This window comes from Hippopotamus amphibius, chromosome 11, assembly GCF_030028045.1.
Source record: "Hippopotamus amphibius kiboko isolate mHipAmp2 chromosome 11, mHipAmp2.hap2, whole genome shotgun sequence".
In the NCBI taxonomy this organism is placed as follows: Eukaryota; Metazoa; Chordata; class Mammalia; order Artiodactyla; family Hippopotamidae; genus Hippopotamus; species Hippopotamus amphibius.
The window spans coordinates 97184014-97200495 of record NC_080196.1 but is presented as its reverse complement, the minus strand read 5'-3'; the positions used below and the strand labels follow the sequence as shown (position 1 = coordinate 97200495).

The 16482-nt window shown below is 33.6% G+C and overlaps 1 protein-coding gene across 3 annotated transcripts in view; it reads right to left on the bottom strand.

Annotated features, from left to right (window-relative positions):
• The window catches only part of WDR7 (WD repeat domain 7), a 328201-nt gene that overhangs the window by 218179 nt on the left and 93540 nt on the right, over positions 1 to 16482 (bottom strand). For all 3 annotated transcript variants that reach the window (XM_057699834.1, XM_057699836.1, XM_057699837.1), the window contains exons 15-16: positions 13032 to 13801; positions 11596 to 11684 (exon numbers count right to left, since the gene is read on the bottom strand). In XM_057699834.1, coding sequence (XP_057555817.1) covers positions 11596 to 11684; positions 13032 to 13801 — 859 coding nt within the window. The remainder of the gene's footprint in view (positions 1 to 11595; positions 11685 to 13031; positions 13802 to 16482) is intronic.

Here is a 16482-nt window from a genome sequence, read left to right as displayed (position 1 = left end):
TTAAGGATTATGGCAGTAAAATTATATATTTTACTGAATAGCAATCACAATGTAGTTCAAACCAAAAGCTATTTATAGTTGAAAGATGTGTCATCTAATACAAAAAACATATTAAGAATTTGCAAAAATGTAATTCAGTTTTAAAAATATATCACATGATGAAAAGTTTATTTTGGTCTTCAGATTGTCAGTTATATTTTTTTCTAATAATTTATTTCCTAACATCATGTAAATTATTTTTTAATCTCTCAAATACTCACTGAGATCATTTCAATATTCTACACTCATTTTATAAAAACTCAATTTAAATTATACCAACTTGTAAAATATAACAACTTGTAAAATACAACTTAAACACAACTCTTGTTGGAAGACTCCTAACATAGTGCCATTCTTCAGAGTTTAAAAAATATTTTTATGCTACAAATGCTTTATATTCTAAAATAGTTACTGTGAAGGTTACAATCCTTATAGAATAGATGCAAGAACCTCCATCCACCCCCCAAAAAAGTTACGTTACCAGGAAAATGTTCAGCTTAAATTATCACATGAAAAGGCAAAAGGACCGTATGGCACACACGTTCTACAACTAGAGGTCAATGCTAAGATTTAGAGGTCACCATTTGACACTTCCTTCCTATGGAGAAATTATCATATGTCATGCACAAGCATCTTCAAATTAATCCCTCTCCTTTCTTCTGTCATTGAACAGCAATAGGTTTGGGCTCCTGAACAGATTAAGCATTGTCTGCTGAATGATATGTTTGCTTTTCATGCAGTGAAGTTCTTTTGTAACTACAGGACAGCTGCATGAAAACAACTTTTCATAATTTCCACACGAATGCATCATAATGTCAATCAGGCACGTGTGAGGTAAGCAGGAGAACTAAAAGAAGTATATGAGCAGTAATAAAAAAACAGAAAATCCAGCTCCATAAACCCTAAGAAGCACCTCTTGCACACATGAAAGTTTTATCTGGGAAATTATCTTTTCTTTATTGTAACAGACCTTTTTTTGTTCCTTATGAAATGACAAGTATTTCATAATGTTATGCTTATGAAAGGATTAGAATTTCTCTCAGCTGTATATTTCATAAGATCTAAGAATTCCACGGTAATCTTGTGAATAAATCCTCAATATTTCTATATATTCCACTGAATAATTTTTCATTTTTTAAATCATTTTTAATTAAAAATTCAGTAATTATGGCCTACAAAATATTCACTTCCCCATGCAAAAAGTTTGTAAGCCTTTGGTGTCAAGGAGTGACTTTACAGGTGTTAGCTTTCATGCCACCAAAAGTGTTGAGCAAGTCCCTCTGGTGCTTTCCAGCCCTTGGGGTTTTTCTATAATTTCATCTTTACTTAAGGGAGAAATAATTATTATCCCTGAAAAGGCTGGGTTAACTTTGTCTGACTTTATCATTAATTCTGAAAGGACACTAGAATGGGAAGGTGAGAATATTCAAAACAAACAAACCAAAGTTTAGGACTGAGTGATCATTCCCCTAGCTAGGTCAAATAAAGAGTGGGATTAAACTATAATGTTTTCCCTAAATCACAAGTCTAAAGGAAACTAGAAATGCTGCCAGCAAAACTGCTAGAATAAGAATGTCTTAATAGAATAATGTTCAATATATATAACTTCATTTGTAATGAGAGAAATAAACAGATTCTCTGAGTATTATATTTTTGGAGTGCTGTTTAAATGATACTGCACACAGAAAAAGCCTTTTACACTTTCCTTTAAGAAATTCTGTGGGCACTAAAAATCGAAAAAAAAATACTGTAACAGAAATCAAGGAATCAGATTTACTATGCTTTAAACATCTCTGCATCGCCATCAAAAAATACTTAATTCAGACCACCTCATAACTGAAACTGCAGAATCTAGAACTATTTTCGTAATTCATTGATAATACTGAAACTAAACTCTACTAAGGCTTTTGAAACTGTCCACATATAGAAAAATCAGCAACAGAAACTGGAAGAAAAAAGTACCACTACCATAATAAAAAGCTCAAGATTTAATGACATATAATAAATCTTAATAAGTTATATCCAGCACTGAACAGCGAAGGTTTACAGCATAAAACATAAGTAAGCATTTAATCTCTTAAAATAGAAAAGCTGCCATGTAAACTACCAATTTGTTTCTCTTACTAAGAATCAGTAAAACACAAGGGAAAACAGTCTTAGCACTGTTTCAAAATGGTGATAGAACTGACACAAGTTCTCTTATTTTACCTGGGAAAGTTCTTTAAGCAATGTTGCAGCTAAAAACCTCTTCACAACTGCTTACTCTCACATGAAAAGATAGATGAAGATAAACGTGTATGACAACATGTATGTGCAGGCATATGCTCTGGTTTCCCTTTAAATGGCATATACAGAAGTACTCAATACGACAATAGCCATGGTTTCTGTCTTTGAACAGGTTTACCTCAGTCTTCATTTGAAATCTAAATCTAAGCTCCATTTTTCCCAACCACCATTGTGATATTAAAAACCCATATAGGGAAGAAAGCGAACATACTTTTGGTAGCAAGTGTTCTCTACGTATTGGTAGATGAACACAAATAGCCCTCTCAATACATTCAGAAGGAAAAAAAAGAAAACCTAGAAGGTACAGAAAAACAAATGCAACACTAAAAAAGGAAGTTTTTGCAAAGCTAAACACTAAAATAAAAAAAAAAAATTATTTAACAATGAATCACTTTACCTAAAGTGTTAAATGAGAATCATGATTTTGTTTAGAAGCTCAAATATTCAAAAGCAAAAATAACCAATTACAATTTAAAAAGCAATTGATAAAAATAGGTATATGCTTGTGAGTATGAATCATGGAATATGAACCCGTATATTTAACCTTCACTTTCTTTTCTTTCAGTAACCACCATTCAAATTTGAAGCTATTTAACTTATAGCAATACAATAAATTAATTCCTTATATTTAAATCTTAAATTCAGTAAATCTTGTCAATATGTCAGACTTCAAGGCTAAGATTTAGGTGGCAAGGTTAGAATTTAATATAACTATTATTTCATTGTCTTCACTCAGTAAAGTATCAGTAAATTTTTACTTTCAATAAAAGCTAACAAACAGTGTGTTTTTTGTATTTGTCAAGTAGTCTTCTAAGTGTTCTTCATATATCATGTCATTTAATACAAAAACCAAATAAAGTAGAACCGTTCCTCAGTTTTACTGGTGAAGAGACTGTGACACAGAGTTAACATAACGTGCCCGTTTACATTTCTTTTTTTTTTTTAGCTCTTTATTGGAGTATAATTGCTTTACACTGTTGTGCCAGTTTCTGCTGTCCCGTTTACATTTCTAGCAGCCGAGAGAACTAAGGTTTGAAGCAAAGTAGTAGGATTACAATGCACTTTAACACTACGCTATACTGCTGTCAGTGGAAATAATCAATAAACAATCTATAATTGGACTAAAAAAAATGAGAATCATGAAGCTTTGAGAGGGAGAGGACAGAGGAGGAGAGAACACGAAAAAATTAGAAAAGAGGAAACAGAGTTAATCACCATGTACTTAATACAAAGGCCTTCCACATGGGGTATGCCAAGTAATATAGAGATCTTAAAGCAACATTTGCCTTTTTATAAACTTCTTTCATGTCTACACTTTTATCTTATGTAGACAGGCATTCTCGCCATCTTTTAAATCAACATGAAGCATCAGGGTAAATCATTAATCAAACATCATAAGGAAAAAAGGATATCCTTAAAACACTGTAAAAGAAGAGTACAAATAGCTAAGGGCACTAAGGGAACACAAAGCTCCAGGCAGTAGAAAGGATAAGGAGCTACTGCAAAGCAGAATGACTAAACAGCCCAAGATGGTACTCTGACAAACACACGGATATGCATCAAGCCAAAATATGAAAGTGCTGATAATGTTTGAAAAACACAGCAACACTGTGTAGCCTCTGGATCACCACTGGATTACATCAGAATTGGAATAAGTTCAGATGGAGTGATAGATTTATGCTGGCCTATAACTTCAACCAAAGAGTCAAAAACAAAAACAAAAACAAACTTTCTGTAAAAGTTCTCCTTCATTACTTATATCCAAAATAAACAAATGAGCAAGACAAAAACCATGTGGAGAGGGTTCATTATAGTGAAAGATAAAATTATAACATAAACACTAACTTGAATTAGATATATGAAGGCTATTAAAATTTTCTTTATTTGATTAGCATAATCAGTGCCTACTCCATGCCAGGTACTGGGCTAAGCGTATAAAAACATATAAACATTAGACCAAGATGCTGCTCTCAAAGTACTCAGAGTCTGGTAGGAAAGGCAAATAAGCAGCAACTAAAATCATAAACTGCCCTCCTCTGGATCTCCTCCACTAGATATAAGCTCCTTGAAGGCAAGGGATCTCTTGTCAGCCCTTACAGCCTCAGTTCCTAGTTACTGACATATTGACTCTAGAAGCATAAAGAGTAGGTATCTGTAGATTCATTCATTCAACAAACATTTACTGAGCTCCTTCCACGTACCAACCACTGTTCCAAGCACTTGTGATAAATTAGTGAACAAAAAAGAAAAAGTATCCCTGCCTCTGAGCTTCCAAAGCTGACCAAATTTAGAGCTTCTGCAATTAAATTATAGCTATACCAATTTTTTTTAAAAGGCACCTAAGTTCAAACACAAAATTTTAAGGGGTTTGCAGGTCTCTTCATTAGCCCGATATATATACTCCAAGTTTTTTGCTATAGGTCCTGGAAAAGGATAACTATTTGTTATAATTTAACAATTACCTCTAAGTTTAGATAACCTAAATTGAATCCACTTCTGAAAAATAAAACTACAAATAATGTAACATAACTTTAAATCTTTAAGTTGCCTAGACTTACCTCCACACCTACCTCCACACCTAAGCCTGAGAAAGCTACCCCTGAGTAAAGATGTAACTACTAACATAAAGATACAGTCACAGTCAAAATAAGCACTAGAGACACAGACCAAAGACTTCTGCCATGACATTATTGAATTCATAAAGAGAAGTACAACATGTCAGAATACAGAAAAGCCTAAAGCCATAGGCAGTCTCAGGGATGTATGACCATGAACAAAAATTTAGTTGTTTGACATCTCTGATCCCTTTCTCAACTGAGATGCTTTATAAACTGCAAAATTAAGTATATAATAAGTAAACACTGTCTCTATGAAAAAGTACATGACTGTCAGTAAATGTTAATTACTGGAAAACACTGAGTTAACAAACCAACTGCTAGACAAAATAAACTTCTTGTGAAGAAATTATTTGCCAATGAAATACCCTGATATTGTTTATGAGAAATTATGTTAAAACTATTTATATCATCTTTATTCTCAGACCCAAATGTCTGTAAAAGGTCCAATTCCCAGCTAACGTGTTTATTCCATATAGATTATTCCGGAGCTGAACAAGTATTAACCAACATAAAGTGACAGTTTATCGAAAAGAAGCATATTCATGTTTGCAATCCAACTTGAAAATAGATTGTGAGTCAATGTGGGCTACAGTGGGAGTCAGAAAAAGAAAACATAAGGAAAGTGAAAAATGTTTAAAAGAAAACCAATGTAAGAGAAGTCAGAGTAGAGAGGTGAGAGTATATAACACTCTGCTGAAGAGCAGTCAAAGAATCAAACCCCATTATCTGGACAGCACCACTTCCTGCCCTACATTGGTTATTTATGTTCGTATGTTGTCTTCTAGATGGACATAAACTACTCAAGACAGTACACATCAGACTAATTTCTCTAAACGCCAAGTAGAGCTGTTTGGAGGGGAAAAAAATGTGCCTAACAAATATTTGTTAAAGAAATATTACATTTCAGTATTCAAATAGATAATGAGTTTTACAATGCCACCCCAAAGCATTTTACTATGTAATTCTAGCACAGATTACTAAACTTCATTTACTTTACAAGATAAGTATCTATGCTGTTCTAAATGTAAATTCTTAAATCTATCACCTTAAATAAATGCTTCAGAAAAAGACAATTTTTAGTGCCTTCTTCACTGCTCTCAAAACTCAAGGCTTTTCTGAGAGGAGCGACATTAAAGCATTCCAAATTTAAAATCCTTAGACCTGGCCAGGTGGGCAAATTCAATACCATCATGGTGGTAAAATATATAATGCATCATTAACCAATAAGAAATAACAATTCTAAAGGTTTATGTACCTAATAAAGAGAGCTTCAAAATATATCAAGCAAAAACCGAGAGGAAGGCAGGGAAGAATAAACAAATCCACAACTGCTGCAGGCTTCAAGATCCTTATTTAAAGGATAGAACCAAGAGGGCAGAAAAATCAGCTAATATATGCTAAACTTGAATACTCTCAAGCAACGTGACCTGACATTTATGAAACACTCCGCCCAACAAGAGTAGAATACACAGTCATCTGAAGTGCACACAGTATACTGACCAAGAAAGATCATATTTAGGATCATAAAACAAGTCTCAATATTCAAAGAATTCAAACCATACAAAGTATGTTATCTGATCATAAATTAGAAATCAATAGCGGAAAGATCTTTGGAAAGTTCCCAAATGTTTGCAAATTTAACTCAAAAATAAATTACCCATGGATAAAAGAAAAATTAAAAGGAAAACATATCAAAATAAGTGGGATGCCACTAAAGCTGTACTTAGCAGTAAATCTGTAGAAGAAAAGTTTTATATCAATGACCTCAGGTTCTACTTAAAAAAATAAAAATAAAAAATACAAGCAAATTTAAAACAAAAGAAATGAAATAATAACAAGCAAAGCAGAAATAAATGAAATAGAAAACAGAAGAACAACAGATTAAAAACTGATAAAACCAAAAGCTGGTTAAGAACTATAAAATGGCTAAGTTACTTGCCAGACTGATCAGGAAAGAAGAGAAAAAAACAAATTATGAATAATAGAAACGAGACAGGGGATGTCATTTCAAATCCTACAGATATGATATTGAAAGGAAAATGAGAGAATATTAAAAAACTTTTTGCCAATAAATTTGGCACAAATTACCAAAGTTCACCCAAGATGAATTTTTCTAAAAAAAACCTAAATAGCTCTATATCTATTAAATTTAAATTTGTAGTTAAAAATCTTCCCATAAAGAAAAACCTATGCCTATATATTTTCACTGGTGAAACAGATCAAACAAGTAAAAAGTAATACCAATTCCATACATGCCCTTCCAGAAAACAATAGAAAAGGGACAACATCCTAAGTCGTTCTGTAAGACCAGCATTACCCTGGTCTAAAATTGAACAAATGAAAAACTCTAGACCAAAATCCCTCATGATCATACACATAAAAATGCTAAACAAAATTTTAGCAAATTGTATCCAATAATCTATAAAAAAAAGATAATTCATCATGACCAAGTGTGATCTACCCCAGCATTGCAAAGTTTTTTAAAATTCAAAAGTCAAAGTTCTTGGACTTATTGAGAAAATAAAGGAGAAAATTCACTTAATAATTTCAACAGATGCAGAAAAATCATCTGACAAAATCTAACATCCATTCATAATTTTAAAACCTCAGTAAACTAGGAATAGAAGGAAACTTCCTCAACATCCAACTCATCTAAGAAAAACTTATAGCTAACATCATACTTAATACTAAAAGACTGAATGCTTTATCCCTAAGATTGGGACTGAGGCAAGGATGTCTGCTCTCACTTCAACATCTTTCTGAAAGTGCTAACCCATGCAATAAGGTAAGAAAAATAAAATGCATACCAACTGAAAAGAAGTAAAACTGTTTTTATTTACAGATGACATGATTTTTGGCATACACTCTAATGGAAGAAGGGCTGAAAATCAGTAAGTAACCATCAATCTTAAAAAAGTTTTTAAAATTAATAGTAAGAGCATACTGAATCCAAAGGAAGTGGGAGAAGTAAAGAGCAGAATTTAGTGAAACAGGAAAAAATATGCATTAGAAAGGATAAACAAAGGCACTATGGGTTAAAAAGATTGATAAAGCCCTGGTAAGACTGATCAAGAAAAAAGAAAGCTACAAATGATTAATATCAGGAATAAAAATGGAGACACCACCACAGATACTAGAGAAATTTAAAAGATAAGACGTTATCTTCCCAAATGCACACACATTTGAAACTTTAGAACTGGAAAAATCCCTAAATACGTACTACTTAATGTAACTGACAGAAGAATAAAAAGAAAATCTCAAGTTCCATAACAATGAGAGAAACTGAACCCAGAATTTTACAACTCCCCACAAAGAGAACTCTAGGTCTAAACCCAACAAATTCCACTGCACATTTATGAAATAATTAATGCCAATCACACAAATTCTACCTAAAAATGGAAAAGGAATATTCCCTAATCCATTTGCTGAAACTTGAATAAAGTAAAACCTTATAAAAATATTAGAAGAAAGAAACTTTTTCCTAAATAAAAAATATTAAGTGCAACAATATATAAGATAGTAATACATCACAAGATTGGTTATAGTCTGGAATGCAAAATTGGGTTGTATTGGGTTGGCCAAAAAGTTCGTTCAGTTTTTAAGTAAAAATAAAAGACATTTTTCATTTCACAAAGAATTTTATTGAACAACATATTTCACTAACCAAACAAACTTTTTGGCCAACCCAATAAATTCATCACATTAATAGAGTAAAAAAAATTATATAATCACCTCAATAGATACAGAAAAAGCATGATAAAATCCAACATACATTGATGATAAACACTTAACAAAGGAATAGTAAATTTCTTAAATCATCTGTAAAAGCATATATGAAATATCATTATTATGAAAGCTTAAAAGTTCTCCCTTTGATATTGGGAATAAAAAAGTTGTTCCATATGATTGTCCATATGATCAAAAGAATCTACAGAAAAGTATTACTGTTAATAGGTGAATTTAGCAAGGTTCTTTGATACAAGGTCACTATACAAAAATCAACTGCATTTCTGTATCAGGGGCACAGAAAATGAAGAAATTTAATATCAATTACAAGAATATTTTAAAAATCTAATCTCTAAGAATAAATCTAACAAAAGAAATGTAAGACTTCTACATAGAAAACTATACAAGAGCTAGGATAGCTAAAAAAGACCTAAGTAGAGACATTTCAAGTTGATGGACTAAATGAGTGAACCCCATTAAGATAAAAATTCTCCCCAAAATGATCTACAAATTCAATAAAATTGAAGTTAAAATCACAATAGATCTTTGTGACAATAAAACAGTTCTAAAGTTTATACTGAAATTCAAAAGGACAAGAATAGCCAAGACATTACTTAAGAACAGGTGGGAAGACTTGATCTTTTAAATATCAAGTCTTATTACAGAGCTACAGTAATTAAGGCACAAGGATACACAAACAAATCAAAGTTGCTCAAACAGCTCAGAAATAGACCACCACATATAAAGACATTTTATTTATGACAAAGATGGGACTGCAAAGTAGTGGGGAAAAAAATCATCTCTTTAATAAATCATGCTGTACCAATTTGGTATCACATGGAAGTAAAATAGAAACAGGGCCCCTGCTTCACATAACAGACAAAATTAAAAGTCTAAGCAGATTACAGACCTAAATGAGAAACGTAAAATAAGAAAGCTTCCAAAAGAAAATAGAGAAGAATATCCTCATATCAGATTAGAAATATCAGGGTAATTTCTTAAATAGGACACAAAAATATTAATCAGGAATGAAAATATTGATATGTTATATATACTAGCCATACCAAAATGGCTAAAGTGAAAAACATGGAAAGTATGTAGTGTTGGCTAGGATATCTTACCAGCTATGTATGAGAGGTCTCTGATCCATATCCTAGCTAACACAATATTTTCCATCTTTCTCCCCTTCGCCACTTTGATGGATGTATATTAGTCTCTTACTTAGGAAAACATGTTAACATTATCCACAATTAAAGCTGAAGATAAATATATGCAGAAATTCCACTTTTGGTTACATACACAACAGAAAAGCTTCAAATACAAGACTGTTCATAGCAGAATTATTTATGAAAATGAAACACTGGAAATAACCCAAAAGTCTATTGACCAAAAAATGGATGAAAAAACTGTGGTATGTTCATTCATCAGAATACTCTACAGCAATAAAATGAACAATGAAAATGCACAAACTATAGTCACATGCAACAACACTGATTAAATCTCACAAAAGAAGCAAAACACAAAAGAATACATACTCCATGACTGACTGAATTCACATAAAATTCAAAACTCAGGCAAAACTAAACTATAGTGTTTAGGGATTTAAACTTAGGTGGTACAACTATAAAGGAAAGCAAGGAAGTGATTTCCTAAAAGATGGTAGTTACCTTTGGAAGAGGAAGGTATACTGATTGGAAGGGAACATGTAGGAAGCTTCAAAGTGCTGGCAGTGTTCTATTTCTTGTCCAGGGATATAGTTACAAGGATGTTTACCTTGTAAAAACCACTGAGCTGCATATTTGTTTTGTGCACTTTTCTGTGTGTATTTCACACATACACAGGTATAAAAAGTTATCTAATCAAAACTTTTATTTAACTTAATATAAACCATTATAAAATAAGTATAAAGGTTTGATGAGAAGACAGGGAAATAGGAGGGGTGACCATGTGGGGTTGGAAATGAAGGACAGGAGTGGCATACAGAGTTGGGGGAGCTTATCTTCCATAATGAGAAGCCAACACACAGTGCCTAAAACTAAAAACCACGCATACCATTTAAGGATATTAAAGTAAGTACAAATAATCAGCTAAGAGAGCAGAGGACATGTTCTAGGAAAGGGGAAATCTGTAGACATGAAGTTGGAGGCCTATTGTTTTTCTAACAAATCTTGTCATTCACTGACTCTTTAAAACCTTAAAATTTTTTTTTTGAAAAAAGAACATCCTACAATGTCTCCATTTACAAGCAGAACCTTCATCATCCCATCTCTTGCTCACTTCTTCACTTCTACCATATTCTCTGGGAGCTGGCATTAACCCTTAGCCTAAAGGAAAGCTTTCTTAGCAGAAGTAATCCCCCTCTGAAACTCTGATTAGTTCACTTGTCAGTCTTAAAATGAGTATAAAAGAAAATAAAGGAAGAAAAACTCAACCTTTCTTCTACCCCTAATGAAGAATAACGCTAAGGACAAAAGTTACAGTATACAATGATTAAATAAAAAGAAAGACTCTCCACTGTGGGTTACAATACATGAACTACTGGCAAATGACAGAAGAACAACTCTAGTATGGAAATAGGAATTTAAACATTTCTAAGTTTAAAAAATAATAGATATAACTTATAGACTCAAGATACACACAATTAAGGCACTAGCGTTGTCAAGTTAAGGTGGCCCTAATGCATAAAAATTAGGCCAAAGACAGTACAATAAAATTATGTGAAATACGCTCATTTATCAGTTTCTAAATAAATTTGATTTATTTTTAACTGACATCTTAATTATCCATATTTACATCTGGAATATAACAACTTTTCTCTCTTTAACAATCTGAGACAAACAAAATGTTATGATTATACATTAGCTATGCCTCCTCAGTTTCTAGAGCTGAAACGTCATGTCAATTACTTGATAAGATTTAATTTTACCTTGTTTAATCTGTCCTTGCACAATATTACTGGAAGTTGGAGGGGAACCCCTTGCCTTAGAAAGGTCTGGGGTGCTTGGTCTAGGTGGCCTTTAAAAAGAAGAAGAAAATACATGTATATATACACAGATTCATAGTTTCATAATTCCAGAGCCATTTAAAATATTAAGCTTTCTAGTTCCAAATGAATTGCAAAAGAAGCATATAACAGAACATTTTCAACTTGCTGTTCCAAAAAGATAGGGGTGTTCTATTTTGTACCTATTAACATTTTCCATTTCAGATTTTAATACAGAAAATTAAATGATTAGCAAATAGCAAGTAAAAATTTTATATGTATAGTTTATGCTTTAAACTAGTTTAAGAAACATTTATGAACACTTTAATCTACTACCGCTGACAGATAAATATCATAATTAGCCCTTCATTCTTCAATGTTAGCAAACTGATATTTCAGCCCACCCCATATCCTTAGTCCAAATGAATTTACAGAACAGTACACTGAGTTCCAAAAAATTCAGCCCTAAAATCTGAAGAAGATAATAAGGCATTAGGAAATCTTGAACTCTACTGGCAGACTGTCCCTTTTTGAATTCTTGCTCTACCACTTACTACCTGTGTGACCTTGGACAAGTTACTTCATCTCTCTGTGTCTCAGGTCTATCATCTGTAACAAAATGATAATAAAAGTACCTACCTTGTAGGGGTAAGGGTATTAAGGAGACAACATCTGTAAACTGCTTACAACAGAGCCAGACAGTAGTAGGTAAGTGCTATTTTAGTATTTGTTAGATTAAAAAAAAATTCTAAATATGGTCAGCTCTCAAAGTATAATAAAACCAGAGTTTAAAAAGTTGTCCTCATGACTTCCAGAAAATGAGAAATAGCAACTCAGGTTAAGTATTCTAGAAATATTAAAAGAATACTCTCCTGCACTTTACAAAGTTCTTTTCTCTTTTCCCATGGAGAAATTCTGAGTATACTTCTCACAAAATGCTGAAGCCAGCCACTGAACACTTATCATTCGTTACATGTGGGTCACATTGAAGACCCATTTTAACCAAATGTACATTTTGAATTAAGTATTAGTGCAAACTGTATGTAAATACAATCTAAGATTATATTTACTGATCAGCTAGTCTATAATTTATTGTTAAAGCTACACTTGACCTACTCCCTCGTTTCCATGTTTTTTAAATAGCTGTTAAGTATGTCTGAGTATAGACAAAGGTGTACAATTTAATTATATTTTAAGCCATTCATGTTGTATTTAAAATTTAAAAGCAAAACCCTGAGATGACACAAAAATCCCAAGATGTGTAGAGGTCCCCCACCCCCAAAAAAGTAAGAAGAGGTGACAAAAATAAAACAGGTTTTGTGTGTGTCTGTGTGTGTGTTTTTAAACATAAGAATAAAATCAAACTATCATGGTCACACCTGGTAGGGCCCTTCTTCATGTGATCACCAATAAAAGTTGCATTGGTCATACTCATTAAGGTATTTGCCAAAGATATAATAGACAGGAGGTGCTGTGTGGTGACCGCCCGGGATACTCCGTAAGTTCCCTTTCCTACTCCTTCTGTTGCCAGCAGCTTCCTTCCTACTTCTGCTTTCCCATGTGATAGTTTACAAGCAGCCTGATTATAACCAGGAAGCATCAGTGACATATGACCTCCTCTCGATAAGAGGCCAAACGAAACTGTGCAGTGGGGCTTCAGCATTCCAAGGCGATCAAGACAGACTTCATCCAGAACTTCATTCAAACCCCAGGCATGAAGGCAGGACATGAACAATTTTGCGGTGTCCATAGTCAGATTATATTCTAACAGGGTCAGTGGCTTAGACTTGCTGGCCCGATACTCAGGATCACTTTCCTCCCGCCTCTGCCGCATTATCTCCTCATCCTCCTCGTCATCATCAAGGAGATGTTCCTTTATGTTCTCTTTGATAGTTTCTTTCACTTGTTGGAAGAGAACTGCTGCTCGTTTTCCAGTTAGAAAAGAGCCCCCTTTGTCTGAACCGCCAGATGCTTTTTGCAGATTCTCTGGGGAAATAAGCGCAGTATTCGGCCTAGAGGCTTCTTCAGTCAGGAGTTGAATAATCAACGCTTCCACATCAAAGAAAAGCACATGTATGTCCGGGTCTGTTAGGTTTGTCTTTATTGCTTGAACCATCAGGGAGTTATGAGAATATTTAGGTAAATTTCCCTGCAACAAATATTTTTAAAAGATGGTTATAAATCAAAGTATTTATTTCAAGCATTCATTAATGAACAATAAATAGTCAAACGGATTTAAATGCTTATTAAGCTTTTTAGGTACCTATGTCATAAAAGTAACACAATTCACTTTCCCAATCAGCAGCATGTAAAAGATACAAACTTAAACAATTTGAAGAACCTTATGCTGAAACAATTATAAAATTGTCAATGTTTTTAAAGGAAATGAAAGTTAATTATTGAAGCAGGGAGTCTTATTACTCATAGAACACATTAAAAATTGCTTCAAAAACTTATATGCAAATTCTGTCTCTGAGAATGTACTACTACAGTTCCACCTGAATGACACATTTGTCACAGCTCCTCATCCTTTTAAGTTGCTGAACCATCAAATTCCTCCTTTTTTACTTTACCTTCAACCTCACCCTGTTCATAGATTCTTTGCCCTCAATAAAGAACATGTTCAAGTCTACTTAGATTCTTTAAAAGTGTTATCCTCTGACCATGTTCCTTCTTCTATTTCTTTCCCAGGCTACTGCCCCTTTTAGCCAAATTTAAGGAAAGCAGTAGACTAATCCAATGGAAACTTTTCAGTCCCTCCCCCCTTAATCTCTTTGCAGTATCTCTGACCACACATCCATAACCTTTGACATTGATTTTGCTAAGAGACAGAAAGTATAAAAAGAGCTTCCCAGGGACTTCCCTGGTGATGCAGTGGTTAAGACTCCATGCTCCCAACGCAGGGGGCCTGGGTTCAATTTAGATCCCATATGCATGCCGTAACTAAGGAACCTGCGAGCTGCAGCCAAGGAGCAGAGGTGCTGCAACTCGGGAGCTGGCGAGGTGCAACGAAGGAGCTGCCTGCTGCAACTAAGACCCAACGCAACCAAATTAATTAAATAATTAATTAATTTTTTAAAAAAAGGGAGAGCTTCCTAGAGAACACCTTCTTGGTGAGCCTTCTAATTCTAACCACCCTTCTCAATCAGCTGCCCTGAAAACTCATTCTTTCTGCCATATTAGAGCTATCACCTATACATAGAAGGCTCTCTAATTGCCATCACCAGCCAGACCAGTTCCTGAAGGAGTTTCAATCCTGTATTTTCCACTCCTTGTATCCGGATGTCCCACAGAACGTTGTATTTAATATGTCCTAATCCCCACCCTGCCACTAAACCTGCTGCATCCCCCAAATCATCGGTTGAGAATCATTCTTCTAATCTATCCCTACCATCACCATCACCACATTCAGACCCTTATCTTCTCCCCTCTAAACAGGCTTCACTGCCCCTAGCCTCTCCTTACTCCCATCCAACCTCCACAGGCCACAAGACTGCTTTCTGAAGAACAAATCCAATCGTGTCACTCTTCTGCTAAAAAACTGCCATTATCATGGGTTATTAAGAGAAATGGAAAATAGAAAATTAAAAACTAAATCAAAATACAGGTGATCTCAAGATAAGAAAGGACTTGCCAAACATACTTACATTTAAAATTCACTACCATAAAAAGTTAAGGCAAGTAAGAAATAGGAATGAAAATGTGCCAGAAATAGACTAATGAAGTTATAATCTATATAAAAACTACTAATGCCAATATAAAAGGGAAAAATACCATAAAAGTCAAGGACAATTCACAGTAAAAGAGACACACAGTCAAGGAATATAACGGAAAACCTACTCAAGTTAATTGTCAAGGAAATAACAGTTAAATAACCACAAGATACCATTTATAAAATTAGCAAAGATTAAACACAAAAAAATACTTAGCCAGGAGTACAATAAAAATCAAACCCACACACTGCAGGCATGAATTTAAATAGAGTCTTTGGAAGAGTAATCTGGCAAAATATGTCTTGAGCCCTTAAGACTGTTTGATCCAGTACATTTACTTCTAGAACTGTATCCTAAATAGTCAGAAATACAAAGATTTATGCACAAAGATGTTCAGTGAAACAGTATCCATTATTTTACATTGAAAACAACCTAAATAATCCAACAATAAGGAAATAAATAATTTAAGCATAACCATATAATATGGTAATCACTACAAATCATGCTTTCTGGGCACATTTAACCACATGGCAAGATGCCCATCTTCCAATTTTAAGTGAGATAAGGTTACACATGTGCATGTGCGTGCGCGCGCACACACACACACTCTATACATCAGAGTATAATTCTGATTTCATTTATTTAATGCCCAAGTATGTATTTAAGCACAGTTAGAAACACTGGAAAGAAATGCATGAAATACATGAAAATGTGCATAGCAATTGCTTTCCGTGATAGAATCATATCAGATTTACATTTTCTTCATATTTCCATACACTTCTTAAATTGTATATAATCAATATGTATTATTTTCATAATTAGAAAACAAAGCTCTAGGATAAAATGCACAATCCTTCAGCACAACATTCAAGGCCCATTACAACTTGATATCAAATATTTTCCAGCTTTAACAAACAGGCTCTAGCACCATAACCGCGTTTCCTCAGCCAATAATCCCTTAATTTACTTCTTTACCCAAAATATTCTTCTTTGCTCTATTCCAATCCCTTCTCTTCCATTAAGACCCTAATTCTCCCAGGGAAAGTTAGTCCACAATGCATCCAGTTCCCATAACATTTTCTATATACTATACATCACAAACTTGTAAGCCTTGGCT